General features: G+C 41.8%; 1 protein-coding gene across 18 annotated transcripts in view; it reads left to right on the top strand.

Moving 5' to 3' along the window:
* The window catches only part of NAV3 (neuron navigator 3), a 582,637-nt gene that overhangs the window by 445,189 nt on the left and 116,604 nt on the right, over positions 1-20,844 (top strand). For 17 of the 18 annotated variants that reach the window (XM_083182606.1, XM_083182597.1, XM_083182601.1 and 14 more), the window contains 3 exons: positions 8,977-9,085; positions 13,946-14,329; positions 19,197-19,316. In XM_083182606.1, the coding sequence (XP_083038732.1) occupies positions 8,977-9,085; positions 13,946-14,329; positions 19,197-19,316 (613 nt within the window). Of the gene's footprint in view, positions 1-6,015; positions 7,520-8,976; positions 9,086-13,945; positions 14,330-19,196; positions 19,317-20,844 lie in introns of those variants that run through there. The other variant, XM_083182611.1, reaches the window with a different exon arrangement.

Consider the following 20,844-nt stretch of genomic DNA (forward strand, 5'->3'; position numbering starts at 1 on the left):
ACAAAGAAGGTGTGGAGGTTGTAGAGAAGGTACTAAGAGCCAATAGTACACTTTCAGAATTAAAAATTATTTTTATCTGCGATGTTTTGATGTTTGTGCTCAAGCATAATTATTTTGAATTCCTGGGTACCTGGTACCTCCAGACTTGGGGCACGGCGATGGGGACGATTTGTGCCCCAAGTCTGGCTAACCTCTATATGGGGGATTGGGAAATGAGTACTCTCACCCCCGATGTTATGAGAAACATCGTGATGTTTAAAAGATACATCGATGATATCATTATAGTGTGGAGGGGCGATGTATCATCATTCAATGCCTTTGTGTCAGATATAAACAGTAACTCTTATAATTTGAAGTTTACATCAAATTTTAATGAAAAGCATATTGAGTTCCTTGACTTGTTTTTGAGTGTGGAAAATTATCCCGATAAAAAATGTATTGAAACTTCAACATTTTTTAAACCTGTTGATTGCAATAGTTACTTGCAGTTTGAAAGCTGTCATTTGAAGAATTGGAAACAGAATATACCATTCTCACAATTTGTCCGTTTAAGACGTAATTGTTCCGATGTTTCCCTTTTTGACTCCCAAGCCACTGTATATACCCAGAGGTTTAATGAAAGAGGGTACCCTGATAATGTTGTGATTAGGGCCAGAGATAGAGCAAGAGCACTAGATCGCTCTAATCTCTTGGAATACAAACAACCTGACCCTGTGGCTAATAAGAAATTTAGTGGGGAATGTCTTTTTGTCACCCAATATAATGACAGTGACCGAGAGATTAAGCAGATACTTGAAAAAAATTGGCATATCCTACAATTGGATCCGATAATGAAGGAGTGGCTCCCCACCAATCCTCATGTTGTTTTCAAAAAAGCCAAGACTCTCAAGAACCTTATTTCCAAAAGTCAATTACAGGAGATAAAGGTAAAACCACCATCTGCCACTTTTATGGAATTAAAGGGCTGTTTTCCATGTAGTCATTGTAAGATTTGTAAACATATCCCACGTGGATCTGACCTACTGAATCCAAAATTGCTCAAAATTAAAACTAATCATTTCTTGAATTGTAACTCCACCTACGTTGTGTATGTACTTTCTTGTACTTGTGATATGCATTACGTAGGTAAGACTAAAAGACCCTTTAAGATCAGGGCTTTGGAGCATCTACGAAATATCAAGAATGGGGTTACTAATCACAGTGTCCCGAGACACTTTAATGAATTCCATAATAAAGATCCCAGTGGAGTTCTGATTAGAGCCATTGAGCATATACCACCCCCAGCTCGTGGGGGAGATAGGGACAAATTACTTATACGACGTGAGACGTACTGGATACTCACTCTAAATACATTGGTACCACATGGAATGAACGAGGGTTATGAGGTGACACCGTTCATTAACCAATGATTATGTATACGTTAGTCTCACTATGCTTGGTTCTCAATTTCTGCTTTATATGTCAAATATGTTTTTTACATGTTTTGTACATTTTTTATATATATCTTTTTATATATATCTTTTAATGAATTTATATTTATATTTTTATATACAATTTTATGAATTTACTATAAGTGCTGCTTTGATGTATTTGACACTGGCAAAAAATTCTTTCCGCATTAATCATGGTTAAAGTTATATAATTCTTAAAGTTTTAGTTTATAGCTGTGTGCCTCCGAATGATCTATTGTTAGTACATATGTATTGTTTTATTTCTTTAGCTACATGATGAATAGTAGCATTGTACTAAATTGTATCATGTGGATTGTATCTGTATGTAATTTTAGTATTGTTCAGTGTAAGCCTGAGGCACACTGCTCTGGATCTGTCATATGACGCGCGGCTACCTCATTGGAGGAGCACGCTGTTATATTCTATTCGGGTATTCACAGAGCCACGCCCTCTGACGAAGTCTCTGACGAAACGCGTTAGGGCGTGGCCTGTGATACCCGCGTCTTGCTGATCCCGGCTGCCCCGACTGGCGTGTATCCCCAAGCCCTGGTTCGGTTTCCCGGCGGTGCAAACCAGCACCCTCGGTTCTCTTCATCCCTGTGCAAGTGGACTTCACTCCAGGAGCGGTGTGCCCCGGGTATTTATGATTGTATCTTGTGGTAACCAGCCCACAGCCGTTTTTATCTTGGTACGAGCACTAGCTTTTATCTGATATTTGAGTGCTTTCCTCAAAATAAAATATCATTTACATGCACCATAGAGCGCCCCTTTTCTCTCTTCTGTGTATTTTAGATATATATATATATATATATATATATATATATATATTGCATTATAAGTATCATTGGTGGCCAGTGGTGCTAATATATACATTGCTGGCATGTGCCAGCAATGTATATATTACTGGCTTATGTGTCATTGGTGCCCAGTGGTACAGTAATATATACATTGCTGGCATGTGCCAGCAATGTATATATCACTGCCTTAAAACAACATCATTGGTGCCCAGTGGTGCAGTAATATATACATTGCTGGCATGTGCCAGCAATGTATATATCACTGCCTTAAAACAAAATCATTGGTGCCCAGTGGTGCAGTAACATATACATTGCTGGCATGTGCCAGCAATGTATATATCACTGCCTTAAAACAAAATCATTGGTGCCCAGTGGTGCAGTAACATATACATTGCTGGCATGTGCCAGCAATGTATATATCACTGCCTTAAAACAAAATCATTGGTGCCCAGTGGTGCAGTAATATATACATTGCTGGCATGTGCCAGCAATGTTTATATCACTGCCTTAAAAAACCTTCATTGGTGGTCAGTGGGGTTATGCTCCACACAGCAGGAGCAGGGAGCAAGCCTGTGAGCCTGGGGGTGGGGGCGGGGCGTCCTGCCGAGCTGTATGTCCGGCCAGGGGAGTCAGTGGAGGAGAACCTGTCACTGTGCAGCAGCAGCAGCGTTGGAGCCAGGAGAAGAGACAGGCAGCGTGGGGAGCGGGGAGGGGTGAGTATGAACAGGGGGAGGGAGCGGGCTGTCAGCTGGACTGAAAGACTTTCAGCTTTCAGTCCGGCTGCTGTACACACTTGGCGATGATGGCTGAAAAACCAGCCATCATCGCTAGGTGTGCTGGTAAAACCAGCAGATTGCCCACCTCGTTAGCGAGGATGCGGGAGCGCGCATCCTCGCTAGTCGGCAATCTGGGGGGCATACACACCAGGCGATTTTCAGCGGAAAATCGCTCAAAACGGCTGTTTTGAGCGATTTTCAGCTGAAAATCGTCAAGTGTGTATGGGCCTCCTGTGTGGGTCCCCTCAGCAGTGCAGATATCTGGCTGCCAGCATCGGGTCTATCTGCAGTGCCAGCACCAGTAGCAGCACAGTATTCCTTTTTCGCGCCGGGGCTGGTCACCAGATAGTGACGTTGAGCCCTGGCAGCGTCAGAGAGACAGGGGGGAGAGTAGAGGCTGGATTAACCAGACCAGCTCATCCCCTTCATTCGCCAAACCAAAGGTGCTGCTGGCGGAGGGCAGAAGAGGAGGCATGGGACGAGGTAAGGGCAGGGAAAGAAAGGAGGGACATGATGGCGGCGCTGCGGATACCTAATAAAAAAGGTCTAATGGGTGCAGGGGATGCCTGCCCCATATCTCCACATCTCTCGATGGTCGATGGTGACATGCAAGGCTGCAAATTCCTCGCAAATAAACCAGAATAACCCCTGCTGCCGGAGTTTTCTGGCGCCCCGCAGAAAATGCAGCCATTCCCTGGCCGTTGAGAGGGAAGTGATGCTGACATCATTAGTGGTCTCCTTCTCCTCATGGTCTTTGCAGCACTGAATAAATCCTGACTTACTTAAGCGCTGCGAGCAGGAGGAAAATCATTTCATGGTGAATAGTTTTCCTCCTGTGTGCACAGGGGCAGGGGACGTGTAATCAGGGGGGTGGCGTTTTTGCTTGTCTCCAAACACTCGCAGGCCAGCGAGCCTGTCTGAATAAGGCCCATGCTACCACTGCTGCATTACAGTATTGATGTCATATATGTATACAATATATATATATATATATATATATATATATATATATATATATATATATATATAACAATAATCAAATCTAACAAATGTACGGTTCAGTTAGCCACACTCAATCACTAGAAGTTTTTGATATAATACAGATATATAAGCCACTATAACAATTTTTTTTTAAGTTTTAACTACAGTATGCAATGTCATCCCTGCTATGCTTTAAAATCGCAGATCACTTAATCCAGTGAGCGGAGTAGTTGAATGTATTTATTTATTAACAGTTTGAGTGAAATTATCTTGTAATATGCCATTACAAACAGCTGAAAATCGCTAGTTTTGGCTGTTTTGAGCGATTTTCAGCTGAAAATCACCTAGTGTCTATGGCCCACCGATGGCAGACTAGCGATGATGCACGCCCCCACATCATCGCTAGCACAGTCTCCCATTTGCTGGTTTTAACAGCATGCCAGCGGTGATGGATGATTTATCATCCATCATCGCTGTGTGTGTACGCTGCCGGGCTGAAAGATGAGACACTTTCAGCCGGCTGCCCGCCCCGCTCCCTCCCTCTGGTCCACGGAGCATACAGTACACGGCACGCACCTCTCCCCCCCTGTTCCCCCGCTCACCCGCCCTTCTCACAGTACGCTTCTTACCTTGACTGGCTTGCTCCACACTGAGCACAATGGGTACAGTGCCTACTTCCTCCATAAGTACAGTGCTGACCCTCCAGCATGAGTACACTGCCCACTAGACTGCATGTGGACCATGCCTGCCCTTCTGCATGGTATACTTCCAGCTTCTTCTTTGGGTACAGTGCCCATCCTTTTTGTGGAGCTGCAGTGGCAGCAATAAAATACTGACGTATTCATCATGCTCCCTGTGGCACCTTGCCATATGACATATTATAATTATGAGACACACAGACATTGGAACTGCGCATGCTTCAAAATTGAACACGCGCAAGTATGGGCTATATAGAGTCATACATGTTTTACATGCATTGATAACACTTATAGGACCTTATTCTGGTTGACATGCATTGGCGCAAAGTTTGCATCACTGCGTGTCTTCTTTTAGCCCACCTGCCGCTCGCATTGCCACACGCCCCCCCCCCTTCGTAGGGTGAATATGCCCGCAAGGCTGCGACTGGATGTTTTGCATAAACATCCATTCGCAGTCTGTGAGGCGACACCCACATCATTCGATGGTTGCCGATGTGGTGATGTCAGTTACCTGCACCCATGCCATGGGGCATTAGCATAAGAATGCCCAGCATTTTCATGGGAACACCCATGAAACGCTATGTGTTCCTATGGGCACATTCCCTGGCCCGCCTCCCCAAATTTGCCGTTATGCCACTGCTGGTGCAGGTGAATGTATTTTTCCCTCGGTGCACAACTGCAAAAAAAATTGTCGCCATGCACATGGGCAGGATTTCGGCCGGGTGGGGCGGTGTTTACCTGATCGATGGGCTACGAATATAGGTAGACCAGCAATCAGTTATGAATCAGGCCCCAAACACAGATGGCACTGAATAAAATGGCCCCTGCTCCCACCCTTGGAATTCAAACCCCGCCCATTATGTAAATAGCCTTTCTAATGAATGATTTTCAGCAAAATCTTTCGCCTCCTGAAAATCTGTTGACCTTTAAGGAAAATAGCTCAGTGTGTACGCACTACTTTGTTGAAAGATATATCTATCAGAGATTTTGGGAAAGTCTTTTGAAATGAAAATCTAAAAATATACTAGTGTGTATGGGCCTTAACACTTCACATACTAGACACACTAGTGTCGTAAATGACTGACTTCCTGACCTATATAAAAGTCTTCTGCTGATAAAAAAAAACCTTTAAGTAATTGAAATTGTAATGATTATAACATATTGCTGTTTACAGTACGTGCCGCAGACCAGAGTTTTCTTTGCACGCTACATTACAGAGATCTGTAGCAAATGCAGTGACGCGATCACAGCGCCTGAGGCAGTGGCACCACTGTGAACCTTCTCTTCCCCACAGCACCACATTTTTTTCTGTGCAGCTGCTATGGGGAACATTAATGCTATTTGACTATCAAACCAATTTTCTTAACTATATTATAACTGGGGCAAAAAGAGTTATGCATGTCCAATCAGACATGTATAGTGTTTGTGTAAGTTTGGAGTGTAATGATGAACCGTATGCAAATGTGAATGCAGCAGTATGTTATTGTTAATGTATAAATACGTAACAAATATAATTATCTATTAATACAAACAATGGTTTAAAAATGTAGAGAAAAAAATGCTCTAGATACACAATAAAATGTTTAAAATCTCATCTTGAAATCCTGTATATATATCAATTTCAATATGTTTATCTGTCTGGTTCAGTGCTATTTAGTATGTCATTTGTGTAGAAAGAGAGTAATAGAATCTCTGAACTTTTTCACCTGCAAGCTGATGACCTGTCGCATAGTGCTCTGTACAGCAGCTGAGGAGGCTGTTTGCTGCCATGGCAGCTAGCAGCATATACTGCAGTGCATGGGAAGAGTCAGATCTCGGTATGCAGGTTGAATACTAAAATGTTAGCAGGCGACTTGTGCAGGGCTGTGCTTCACTTGTATTGAGCTCTGACGTGCACACGCTGTACTTGCAGCACTGTGTCAGATAAAGTCTAGGAAATCTGTGCTTGCAGGAGAGGGAAGGAGAAGCACAAGGTGAATGAGATTTTTTTTTAAATTTGAGCTTCTATTTAAAATGAAGGTAATTCCTCTGGATGCTTCTAGCAGTGTAATGGAAAGAGACAAATGGGTTTTACTACTGGGCTGGACTCGTGTATTGAAGCAGCGTGCTTTACGTGTACTTCCAAAGGATTTGTAACAGACCGACAATTACCTCTGCAGTTGTTACACAGTGATGGTTGTGTGTTTCATACTGCACAATATAGCACATATCTGCAAGGTGGAGCCGGCATGTTTTCCTCGTGATGGTTGGAATCTCGGCAATATCAAATATTTATTGAAAGATGCAACGTCCAACTGAATTACCACTTGTCAAGAAAAAGGATGCCAGAAGAGAGGTTTGTCTCAGGAAACAAAAGTCTTTGACAAATCTGTCATTTGCCAGTGGAAGCAAAGAAAATGGAGTGCTCTTCTCTTATCAGGCAAGCTGGCATGAAGAGACATCCAGGACACAACTTCACTTCCAGGAGGAAGAGAGAGTTCAGGCTACCACCTGCCTCTCCAGGGTGCTCTCCCAGTCTGTGCACTCTCTTCTACCTGCACCTTCTTGGGAGCCTGACAACATAGCATCCAACTTTTCAGCACCAAAAAGATCATCCTACCACTTTACAGGAAGCCAAAATGTTCTGAGACTTTCAGTGGCAGGAAGCACTCAGCGTGCAGAAGACCAATGCTGCAATAACTTGTGTGATATGCGTAAAAGTTGGTCGGAAGAAGAAGATGACAACTGCTTGCGGGAAGGGACTGCCCACCTGGATGAGGAAGTCATCATGACCATGCTAGTTGACCTAGAGCAGGCTTTGTATTGTGAATCAATTGGTGAGTTAAATGTTTGACTTGGAGGCACTAGATGGGGAGATTGTTTGGACTATAGTTTATGAAGAAGTATAAAGTCTCTAATATGTAAATTGTTATTTTACAAATTGTTCAACATGTTACAGTAAGTCTTCATTTGTCAAGAGTGCTTTTATCCAAATAGTTTAAACTTCATATATTTGCAGTTTTCCGGCTTATGGTCAACTAATAATCGGTAGCTCCAGTTTATTATTTCATTTAAAAAAAAAATTAAATCGATTTTTAAAAAATGTGTTTGTATATTTATGCATGTACCCAATTGTAGAGAACAAATGTCTATAGAAAGTCATCATTCCCATTAGATCCCCTATCTATATGTTATCTACATTAACAAGTGCTTTCTTTTTACACCTCCAAACCGTGCACATGGATGGTTCCATTTACTCCAGAATAGACTCTAATTGGTATCTGTCATCATTATCAATTGAGCTTTATGAGTGATCTGTTTGTAGTGTCTGTGGCACTAATGAGGTGTGTGATCTTGCAGTAAACATTGTCTTTTACAGTATTTGTGGCAGGCCATGGTTAGTCTAATCTTAATCATACACAATGATGCTTCTGTGTGCTGCAGAACACATCTCAGTACAAATATAAATCTGCAGCATCTTCCAATTTGTAAAAGTGACAGTTGTTCATTTGCATCAATTTCCAGAATGACTTGCAGAGTCATCTGTTCATGCAAGCAGGCATATATGTAAAGGTTTGCTCTGGGAATTGTTTGTATTATTACATATTAACCTATTTACATAAAGGCATAATACTGTTCAATTTATAACAGGTTTATTCTATCTATCTATCTATCTATCTATCTATCTATCTATCTATCTATCTATCTATCTATCTATCTATCTACTGTATCTACTGTATCTACCTTTTGGGACACTCCCAGTTTAAAAAATCATCTTTGTTGCTTAATAATAATAATGGTAAAATTAATATTAGATATGCACTAGGCATAAGAAATAAACATATAAACTGTATTAAAAATACCTTTTTAAGATGCAAAATGTATACTATTATCACATTTGGTAGACATCACATGGTGCTGCCTGGTCTGCTAACAGTATAATGCATAATGTACTCCGATATGCTGGCTTAGCATATACGTGTTCTTAGAAAGTATTCTAAAATGCTAGCAGTTATTCTATCTATCTATCTATCTATCTATCTATCTATCTATCTATCTGTCTGTCTGTCTGTCTGTCTGTCTGTCTGTCTGTCTGTCTGTCTGTCTGTCTGTCTGTCTGTCTGTCTATCAATCTACCTACCTACCTACCTACCCATCTATGTATCACACAAGTGTTTTTAAGCAAACATGACAACATGATGATCAAAATTCATATTAAGTCTATTTCTTTAAGTTAACATAAACTGAATGCCGTTTAATATTGTAATAGTCATTTAATAACAATTTCAATCAGGTGAAGACCCAGAAACACGGAGAATGAGAACTGTAAAGAATATAGCAGATCTTAGGCAAAATCTAGAAGAAACTATGTCTAGTTTACGTGGGACTCAAATAAGCCACAGGTAAGTGAAATGTGCAGTACTGTATATTTACGCATTTAATGTATATAACTGCCAGCTGCATTTATTTTCTATGATTTACTAAGTGATGATCATAAGGCATAAATCACATGAAAACAGATTTATGATATTTTCACATCCCTAATTTGGGATGCAGAGTGTATTTTCAATTTCTCATTGTAAAAAATGTTACCCAGATATAAATAGTGAAGGTAGCTAGTGAGCATGTACAGATTATATTGTAAATTCTTGTGAGCAATTTTTGTGTCTGCTTTACAGTACCTCATCCACCTTCTTTGTCTCTTGGCTCCTACGTGTTCTTTACAATACCTATTCAATGGGGGACATTTACTAAGATGTGTATTCTACTTCACATGTGATGTTGCTATGTGCAACCAATCAGAATCTAGTTCTTATTTATTTAGCACCCGCTAGAACAGGGCTGGGCAACACCGGCCCTCCAGATGTTGATGAACTACACATCCCAGCATGCCTTGCATCAGTTTCAGCATGGCCACATAGCAAAACTAATGCAAAGCATCCTGGGATGTGTAGTCCATTAACATCTGAAAGGCCGGTGTTGCCCAGCCCTGCGCTAGAAGATAGTAGACAGGATGTGATTGGTTGCCCATAACAACATCACATGTAAAGTAGAATACACATCTTAGTAAATTTCCCCCTTTATGTCTTACAGTATTATGCTGTCTGTTAGGTCATTGTCATGTATGGTCATTATTTTTCCTGATTGTGTGTATTTGTCAGAGATTTAGCATGGGGCCACTTTATTTATAATGCAGGGTGGCTTTTTATAGGGCCTGCTAACACTTTTAAAATCTTTAAACAGATGTGTTCACACATACACCTATCCTAAAATTTTCCCAATAGCCCAGTTTGGCTAGGCAAAATCTAGAAGGTACTACAGCACTGTATGTCTAGTTTACATGGGACTCAAATAAGACACAGGTAGGTGAAACATGCAGTACTGCATATTTATGCATTTAATGTATATACAGATTCGTCCTTATTCATCTCACCTCAATTTGCCCTGCAATAAGATATGCCAGGCGTGAGTGAGTTGATAGGTCCCGTGCAGCATTGAGTGTTCTTTTTTTGCTGAAACATGCATCATATTTGCATTGCTATGTGAATAAAACACACAAGCAGCGTATGCAGATTAAAATGATATGTGGCATGACTATAGTCTGTGTGAGACAACACCAGTATCTGCATCCAAAATGCATCATAGCAATTGATATGCAGATGAAGCCATAGTTGCATACAGAAAATAGGCATGCCTTCTGCATATTTATTATGATACCTTTTATATACTGTACACCCCTTAGTGCCTAACCCTAACATTACCATACCGCAGCCTAACCCGAAACCTCCCCCCCACCACAGCTAATCATAACACAAACTAGCATGCTTACGATATGGATGCTGACAATTGGGATCCCGGTGCCAGTCTTCTGACTGGGTTACCAACCCTGCCTGTATGCAAACCATATCCCTGACTTTGTATGCACCTAAATTTTGCATACACAAAAAAAGTTCAAATGTCCGGGGATCTATGCCTGTGGCAGAGTACCTAAATAGTACCATGCTTTAAGCTATAGTAGGTGTATGTGGAGATCTGTAGTTTCCTTTGAGCTCATATAAGGATCGATACTCTTAAAAACTGCTTCTACTGCATGTCTATGTACTGTCCCTGATGTCCTCTCTCACCGATACTCTTTATCTTTTCTTGGTTGCGAGCTAATCTCATAAAATGAAAAAGCTCCCAGAAAAGGTTCTCCATAGCCAGGGGTTAAAGGGATGGGGATCGGGGTGGAACTGAGTTCCACCACCTCTGATAGGGGGTTATTCTGATCGGTGCGGCCAAACGTGCGTACGTTCCATATTAACGTACGCTCTCCGTACGCGGCCGTTGAGGTTAAGTCCACCCACAAATCAGCCGCATACGTACGGCCAGAAACAACGTCGAAGGGGAGTGGCGTACAATTGAGCGTACGCCAACGTACACGGACGGACCAGCCCTTACACTCCGACAACTGGCGTACAACAGAGCGTACGCCACCGTTTACGGACGTCTCTCGTCCGTCTTCCCACAGACTTCTTGCGGCTATCTGAGCATACGCCACCGTGCACGGATGGGTCTCTATTGTTTACAATGGAAAACTCAGCGTATGTCACCGCTCATGAGAGTGAGCGTACGTCCGTGCACGCTGGCATACCCTTCACATATATGGACCTGCAAATCTTGCCTTTCAACTATAATGAAGACAATTAATTAATTATTCTAATTGTGTACAAAATAGTGGGCATGGGCTTAAAACATTGCTGAAACATCCTTTGTAGGTGTTAGATGTGGTTTATGTTATTGTATCATAAATACAAAACCTATGTTTGTATTAGAGTGAACACGTTGACACATGTCGACTTGTGTAGATTGAGTGTGCTACTGTGTAAAGTCTATGAAAGCACGTAGTGAATGTGTATAACTGTTTAACAAATACCTACCTTAGCATATATAAGCAGGTCTTACAAAGATTCTTACCTTAAATTAAACAAACCTTTAAATGTCGAGAAGTATAGAAAGATAAGCTTCCAATGTGTTTGAGTGCTGTGTGTGGCTTGCAGGTAGTGAAATCATGGTTTGGACTTAATAGACTGCAGCATTGCTTATTACATTCAAGTGTATGTGTTTGAGTAGTAATCAGCGTTAATTAGCAAACCCAGGCGCACGCTGTCATGCGGTATCTGTAGGGGTGGTCTGAGGTGGCGGTTGGCGGCCGCCTGTTTTGTGTCCGAAATGAACGGTGCTTTCACCGATCGAGCGGTAGTAGCACCGTTCATTTTTGGTGCACACCCCCGTGTACGCCCATGTTTACGCCCATTTTCCCTCATTATTTCGGCCGCTCCCCTCAACACGCCCCTATGCCGCCCCCAATGACCGTACTCTCGCGTACAGGTTTTTTCGCACGGAGAGACCCGTCCGTAAGCGTTGTGGAGTGTTCGCGCCTGCGCATTGGAGACGGTACGCATGCGCAGATCGTTAAAAACCCCGGAACGTACGCGTACGGCCCGCCCGCACCAACCAGAATAAGGCCCATAGTGAGGTGGAACATTTTAACCTACACATTGGCCCTGCACAGTAATTCTCACAGAAAAGCTAGTTTGCAGGGGGATGCCAAAACCCTACCACTGGCCCTGTCTCTGCCTAATGGGGGTAGGGGAGGGGGGGTTATTAGGTGGCATAGAGAAATGAGTTCCCCTACCTTTGTATGACCACTTTAAGCCCTGCACATATCTATTAAACTTGGTCCGTGAGGATTTCCCAAAACTTTTATTTGTAAATGTTAACTATATTCACAAAGCTGTCTTTCCATATATCATGAGGTACAGTACGTGGGTTACACCCATATAACTGTAGAGCACTATCCAAGTGCTCTACAGTACTAGAAGAGCACTATCCAAGTTTGAGACTGTGGGCCTAATTCAGCTTCAGTTGCAGTTGTGATAAAAAAAAGCAAAACTGCAACTGTTGTCTCTCATATACTGGTGCTGCTCCGCACAGGGCACGGCTGGCCAGCATGCAGAAAGTCATAGCTCCAACCCTCAGAGCCATTTCTAAAAAAAAAAAAATTATTCTGTTGATATAAAGGTAGAAGCACATCAGATAAGACCTACTTTGCACATCTGCTGTATTGTGTCTCTTTTTTTAACCTTATTTTTAACTCATTACCTATTAGATCTTTAGTTTGTTTGTAAAGGATATCCTTATGTCTAGCCTAAGAATATTTATATTGTCTTAAGCCCCGTACACACGGGGGAGATATATTGCTCAGTTTCTCCTTTTCATCAGCGACCAGAGATGGTCGCTGATGAAAGGGAACCTCTGCCGGCGGTGCCGCAGAGGTAATCAGCTGGTCCCAGGAGCAAGCTCCTGCAACCAGCGATTAGAACGGGGCTGAAAACGGGAGTGCGCACCCGGCGATCTATCGCCGGGGCACACTCCCATCACTGGCAATATGGTCGCCTGCGACCATATATCCAGCGATTTCAGCCCCTATCGCCCCCGTGTGTACACAGCTTAACTGTTTTAGCCTCTACCAACTCTGATGGGTGGCTTTCCCCCTTGTCCACTAATTTCCCCCTAAACCTACCTCCCTCCAGTTTCAGTGAATGTCCTTGTGTTATGTGTTGCTTCTCTTTCTGTAGGTAATGTTTCCCACCTGTACCTTGTTAATAAAGCCCTTGATATATTTAAAATTTTCTATCTTGCTTCCACTCCCCTTCCCTTTTCTTAACACTTGATACTTAACCCTTTGAGTGCCAACATCTCTGTGAGAGATACGTATGCAAAATATCTGCTAAAAATGCCAGCGTCACTCACATTTGTTATATAAATAGAAAAACAAAATGTTGGGTAAAAAAAGATTATATTTTCTATCTAAGGTAAACATGGCAGATCATTATGACGAATAAAAATGTTTGCTTGGCAATTTTCACACCTATTTTAACAAATTCACTTGGCACTCAAAGGGTTAAATCACCTTGAAGAAAATACATGGTCTTCAAACTTATAAGCACTCTGGATAACTACAACTTTGTACTCCCACCCTGTTCTCCTTCCTGACCAATTTATTTAGAGTTTACAAATATGACTATTTTAAACTATTCATATTATACCTATATTTGCAAAGTACTGGTAATAACTTCATATGTAGGTATAAAGATGACTTTGATGACCAACTAAAATGTCCAAAACATGCACACAACAATTATTCTAAAAGAAAAACCCTGCTGATTTGCACATACTGTACAGTATGTAGTTATTCGGTTTCTGTGTTTTCTCTTTAGCACACTTGAGACAACTTTTGATAGCACAGTGACAACAGAAGTAAGTGGGAGAAGTCTACCAAGCTTGACAAGTCGGTCATCTACAGTAACATGGAGACTTGGACAGTCTAGCCCAAGGCTCCAGGCAGGAGATGCCCCTTCTTTTGTTGGCTCTTATCCTCGAAGTAATACTGGACGCCTCATTCATACAGATCCATCGCGCTTCATGTATACCACTCCTCTTCGCCGTGCTGCAGTATCTCGATTTGGAAACCTATCGCAAGTTGACATCTGTGAAAAGGGAAACCATGACCTTGACTTGTCTTCGGATTTAGATGTAGGAGGTTACATGAGTGATGGCGACATTCTTGGAAAGAGCTTGAGAGCTGATGATATTAACAGTGGGTAAGTGATTCTATTGGCGTTGCCTAAGTTGTGTAACTAGTATAAATGAACAACAGTTGCAATTCTAAAATGAGATTATAATTAACTTCAATATAAAGGTACAGGTTGTAATGCAACAAGGCTCACTTCGTGTACAGTGATCATTATATGCTCGATGCCCCTTACACAAGCTGTTTTGAGTAAACATTAATGTTCCTAAGTTTTACTTCAAAATATACTAGTCCTAAAGGAGTTTGTCTCCTTTCTGTGTTTTGCCTCACACCTCTTGACACGGTCTAATTTAGATGTGGTTGGAGTGAGCACCCCCTAATTTGCATATTATATTTTCTCCAAGACCCTTTTGTAATTAAAACTAGAAAAAGTGACCCAGATATTGCCCATGGCAAAACTGGATGGTATAACAGAAGAGTGTTCTTATGGAATATTTACCCTGGAAACCAGTTAAATAAAGTCCATTCTGTGTGATCATAGAATGTGTGAACACAGTGATACTATGGGCCTTATTCTACTGTAGTTCACTCTTAGAGGCAAATTCCTTCTTAGCTGGACAAAACCGTGTGCAAATACATGCACATAGCTTAATTTATTCTAAGGCTAATAATGTGAAAGTGATGAAAGAGCTTTTTGTTGTTTGAAGAGACAGCCTCAGTATCGCAGTCTTTTCCATTAAATGATAGTAAATGATGTGCTACGGATTGCTATGGAGAATGTACCTCTAATATGTTCCAGCATACTTATTGCATTGACTAAATTCAGTGGGGATTTTGATCACCAAAAGACTGTAGTGTTCATTCTAGCACCCGCCATCTTGGAAAACCCATGCAGTTCTTCTTCCCTGCCTGGGGTGTCGCTGTCTGCTGTAGTGCTTCTAGCACAGTGTGGTCTGTATATCAGCACTGATATGCAAACCAGACCTGTGCTAGAAACACCACAGCAGACAGCGACACCCCAAGCAGGGAACTGCAATCGGTTTTCAAAGAAGGCGGGTGCTAGAATGAACACTAAGACTGGGTAACATATCATCAATTGGGTCACATCTGAGGACAACTCTACTACACAGGTCGTACTGAGTGGACAGTGGAGCTACTAGCATTATATTGATACTTGAACTAACTGTAGCTCAGTACTTATTTAGACCAAGGGTAGAGCAACACCCCACATGCTCTGAAGCATTTCACATGAGGAACCTGGGAATATGTTGTGCCAATATCATGGAGCCTAGATTGTACCAACAGAGTTTGGCCTTGTCAAAGGTCTGTTTAACTAAGGAAGAAGTCATTTTGATAAAATATTTATGTAAGATATATAAACATTATTATTACATAAAAAAATGATACTTTCAAATGGGAAATACAGTAATTAACATTTTATGGCCCAGTAATTAATAATAGTAAATAATATTCAGGGAATTAGACAGTCTGTAAAAACATTGCTGAATATTGCACATGTGAATGGCTTCTTTCAAGCTTAGAACCTTGGAATGATGCTCAGCTAATCCCCCCGTCACTTTAATGCTTCCCTGGACACCATTGCAGATTTTCTGGCATCGCAGTCATTTTTTTCTGATAATTTACTGTCAATGTCTTAGCTCGGTAAAGAGGAATTACCATGCTTTAAACATTCATCCTCTTAGATTTGCAAGTCCTTATTGGCTCTTAGTCTATATTTTTAATCCATCCATTTATTTATAATATCACTTAATTAAAACAATTTCTTGGCTGTTTTAATGTGATAAACATAGATGATTTGGATTTAAAAACAAATTAGCCTCAACCCCACTGAGAATTGTTCAGCTTTCCATAACATTAGCATTAAAAAATATGTACGCATCAGAACTGAAATAAGTTAAATGTTTTCCTTTATGTGTTCTGCTTATCCAAATCTTTATTTATTTCAACTTACTGTAAGAGAGTGAAGTACTGTATAGTGGAATTAGCACTAGAACACAGGAACAGAGAGGGAGAGAATATTGAAGATAAAGGGCAGGACAAGTGGTGAGTAGACCACTAGTTGCAGCACTAGTGGACTACTCAGAGAACAGAGTAAAGCTCTGCTTTGCAGTAAACAGTGCTGTTCACTGCTTAGTGCTACCTGTATTTACAGAGCGGGTTTCCGTGGTGAAGGTTATGATGACCTCTCCAGTGGCACCCCTGCCCCATGGCTGAAATGCATCACAATATGTAGCTGCTGTGTTCAGATTCTCAGGGTGGTGTAATCAGAATTTCAGTGCAAAGTAAGCAGAGATGTCCCTTATTTCCATCTACGGCCTGGCACACGTTCTGGCTTCTCCTGTTGATGTCCCAGCAGCCGCCACATCCTCCCCAGGGCTCAACCACTAGCACATGGGCAGGAAGGACCTGCCTTTGCCCACTGCCACTGAGAGGGGGGGGGGGGGGGGGGCTGTCTGGGTCTCCTTGCACCAAGCTGTGTGTCTCAGATGTACTTGATACTGGAGTTACTGGTAGAGATGAGAGAGTAATGGTAATACTGTAGCTGGGTTCACAGAGTAGCTGGGGTCAGTCTGAGAACCGATGGTCAGAAATATATAAGCCTGGGAACCGATGCTGTAGAATATTGGCCTGTGAACTGATTGTCTGTCTGGTAACTGATCGCAATTGCTATGGACTTGGAATCCGATGGTTGGTCTGGGAACCAATGGCAGTGGCTATCGACCTGGGAACCTATGGTTGGTTTGGGAATAGATGGTGATGGTTATCAATCTGGGAACCAATGTCAGACTGGGAACTAATGGTGATGGTTATTGGCCAGGGTAGGGTTGGTGATGTTATTGGTCTGGGAACTGTTTTTGGTGGTTATCGGTCTGGAAACCGGTGGTGATCCTGTGCAGAGGAATCCTGGGCCTAGCAGCAGATGCCTCAGAAGAAATAATGGAGATGGTAAGCAGCAGTAGTGTATCTGGCATCAGGACACAGGTTTTGCACAAGTAGTAGGTAATGTGCCTGGAGGCTAAAATGAAGTCTCTGGAGAGTCTCTCAGGATACAGTCATTTGTTTAAGGCACTGTGGACTTGTGGGATCTTTTCTTATAGCCCAGTAACTGAGTATTGGATTGGGCACAAATGTTTACACTTCTGGGAATAGACCTGGGTCATGTGACAGTTCTTGGAAGCTTTGGATAGGTCCTCGAGAGTTAGCTGACACCGGGTGTCATGGCGGCACCAATGCAGCATGGCATCAGCGGGGAATGCCGAATAGCAGCAAGGTGACAGCAAAGGTGGCACAGGGACATCATGCCAGTGACTGCAGCCACTGGCAGTGCAGAATACACCAATGCGCCAGGAAGAGTTGTGTGTGTGCCGCAATTCCTGACAAACCATTTAAGAATTTTAGGAAGAGCACAGTAAGAAATCCTACAATTGCTTCTAAAAAAAAGGAACAAAAATGTAGAAGATGACAAAGACTATAATTTGTTAGAGTGGGATTTACATTTGCAGAATAGGATGGAAGGATAAGGTAATGGTTGGAAGAGAGATTAATAATTTGAAAGTCTGCACAATTTAGATAAGAAAGTAAAAATGTCATAAATAGAACTAGATAGAGCATTTGCATACTTACCGATTCTTAAAAAGTATTGAGACTGCAAAGCAACATCCATGTACATGATGCAGAAGAGGGTGGGTACTGCGCTGTCTGTGAGGTGTGCCAGCAGTTACAATTTAGTACATATAAAAATAAATCTCTGATGTTTCTTTAGCGCATTGGAGGCCACTTTTGTCGACATCCAGGAGAGCCCCTTAAAATTCAGAAGTCTACTGGAGAACTAAACAATTATAACGTACACATATGTAGAGTATAATATCTAAATGCTGAAACTTAATGGCAGAACTCCAGTACTTCCTAAGATGAAACATTTACCAAATAGAATTATGTAGCAGGTGGGCCGACAAACTGTAATTCAGGTGTCCTAAGGCAACATGGATGAATGAATCCTCAGGTAGAGAAGGACTCTATTCAGTCAGAGTGTATGGGGGCTGTTAGCTAAGTAGCCCTTTTGTGCTCTCTAGTGCATTACACACTGAGAATTTACACTTCAGAACACAATACAACATCAAAGCACTATCGATGAGGTGACTTTGATTGGACAGTGTGGCAGCTTCTATGGTCTGACCAATCATAGAGGCCAAATTAATTTATAAAAAAGTTCACAAGTTTTTTTATATGATTCTGGCTCCTTTAGGGAGAAGTTGCAGAATTTGTTTTTGTTTTGACAAGTAACCATTAGAGTCCTACACAGGCCAGATAGGACCAATCCATATGACCTTGTAAGTAATAAATGGGTTAACAGTCTAGGGCTGTTTTTTTTATCAATTGGTTCCAATGTAATTTTTCAAATTCCAATGTGTCATGGCAGCCACTAAAATTGGACATAAATGGGTTTGAAAGGGACCTATAGAGTACAAGAACAATATGATTACTAATCATAAAAACAACAGAAACATTTTATACCTGTATATACCTGTACTGCTTGGCTGTAGGAGTGATTATTCCCAATGGGCCCGACTCCCTGAGATATCCAGCCCTGCTGCCAAATGGTGGGACCTCCACAGTGTGTAGAAGCCTGCACAGATCCTAGGGATCTAGGATCTGCTTACATTTACCTCTAGGAGCGTTACTACCTGTAAGTCAGAAGCAGCCACAGAGGATCATGGTCAAAACTTTGATGTCATATAGGTAATATTCCATTGTCATTGGCACAGAACAGCTGTTTACGTCAAAAATGTTTTTTCTGATTTTCTAATTGAGTCAATAACATTTCAATATGGCTTTGATTATTGTAGCAGATGTTTGTGACACAAAAAGAAAAGAGAATATATTGTAATTATTTATTTCTGTTTTGTTTTTATTAGCTATTTAACGGATGGTGGGCTCAACCTGTACACGAGAAGTCTTAACCGGATACCAGATACTGCAATGTCTCGTGATGTCATTCACAGAGGGGTCCATGATGTTGCTGTAGATGTAGACAGGTAAGAGAACTTGTAGGACTGTTGGCAGTAATTGGATTTGTATCTTAAACACAAACAAAGAAAAATACATTTGCTAAATTTGTTCTGACCAGAAGTATTTTAATATCTGATATTAAAAAGATTGCACCAAGACCAGTACAGTGATACAGATTACTTTTTGTAACAGCACTCAGAATATGGCCTTTATCAGCCTGTGAGTACTGAGAGAGTCACATGATTTGTTAGCTAGACAGTAGTGAACGGTTTGACCAGTGCCTGGACTGTGGGCCAGGACTGCCTTGCAGGTGACAGTGGAGGAATACAATGAAGGTCTCATTTATTCAATGCTTGTTAGTTATCACTATAGATTGTAAGCTTGCGAGCAGGGCCCTCCTACCTTTTGTCGGTCTGTAAATACCCTGTTTGTTGTATCACTGTTTCCTTTTGTAAAGCGCAACGGAATATGGTGCGCTATATAAGAAACCATTAATAAATAAATTGTGCTACAGCGTCAGCGTCAGACGCCGCCCGCATTGCCGCCCCCCATCGCACGCGTGACCCCTCCCCACGTCTGCGAATGGATGATTTACATAATCATCCATTTGCAGGTAGGGAGAAATCATTCAATGGTCGGCGACCATCGAATGATTTCTCCAGCGCTGGCAGTTCAGAGACACTTCTATGGTGTCTCTAAACTGATGTCAGCTGCTGCTGCTGCATGCCCCCGCACCCGCGTCACGGCCTAATTAGCATAAGACTGGGCATATGCTAATGGGTCTGCCCGGAGCCCCCACCCTTCTCCGCCCCCCGCTTGCTGTGTAGGGTGATTTTCACTGTGGGTGCACATGCACATGAACAGAATCACCATCGGTCCTCTGTTCAAATTGGCTCCCAACAAAATAAACCTTATAATGAATATGTGTGATAGGTAATATAGATTGTAAGCTCCACTGGGGCAGGGACTGATGTGAATGTTCAAATAATCTCTGTAAAGCGCTGCGGAATATGTGTGCGCTATATAAATAACTGGTAATAGTAAAAATAATAAGGGGAACTACTGTACATGTGTATTAGCCTAGGGTACTTGGAACCTTAAATCAGGTCCCGAGTTTACACACCCATGAGTGAGGCTGAGTTGGAAAGGAATCCTTGCTTGATTCTAAAGCTAAGCAAATGCTATGCAATTATTGGGCCAATTTTGCAATAATCGGCCATAACATCGGTCGTAACATTTCAGAGTTTTGCTGATAAATTGGGAAAATCATGGACATGAACACAAACAGTGTCAATATTTGGTCCTAAGCCACAATCTCCACATATCAGCCAGTGTGTGTGCACTTTAAATAATCTTGCCATACAATATGTCCAATTGTAAAAATCAATTGTCGTCCCGACAAAAAACATTTGCCAGTGTACACTTAGCTTTAGGCTATCTGCATATATATTGGCCTTGTAGGCCATTTGCAGTAACCTGTGCATTGTCAGGACAGCAGAGTCACGATCTGCCAGTTTGTGCAGGCATGAGCAAACTACAGTAACTGTTCTCACT

The sequence above is a fragment of the Crinia signifera genome, chromosome 4 (assembly GCF_055691185.1).
Source record: "Crinia signifera chromosome 4, ASM5569118v1, whole genome shotgun sequence".
Classification (NCBI taxonomy): Eukaryota; Metazoa; Chordata; class Amphibia; order Anura; family Myobatrachidae; genus Crinia; species Crinia signifera.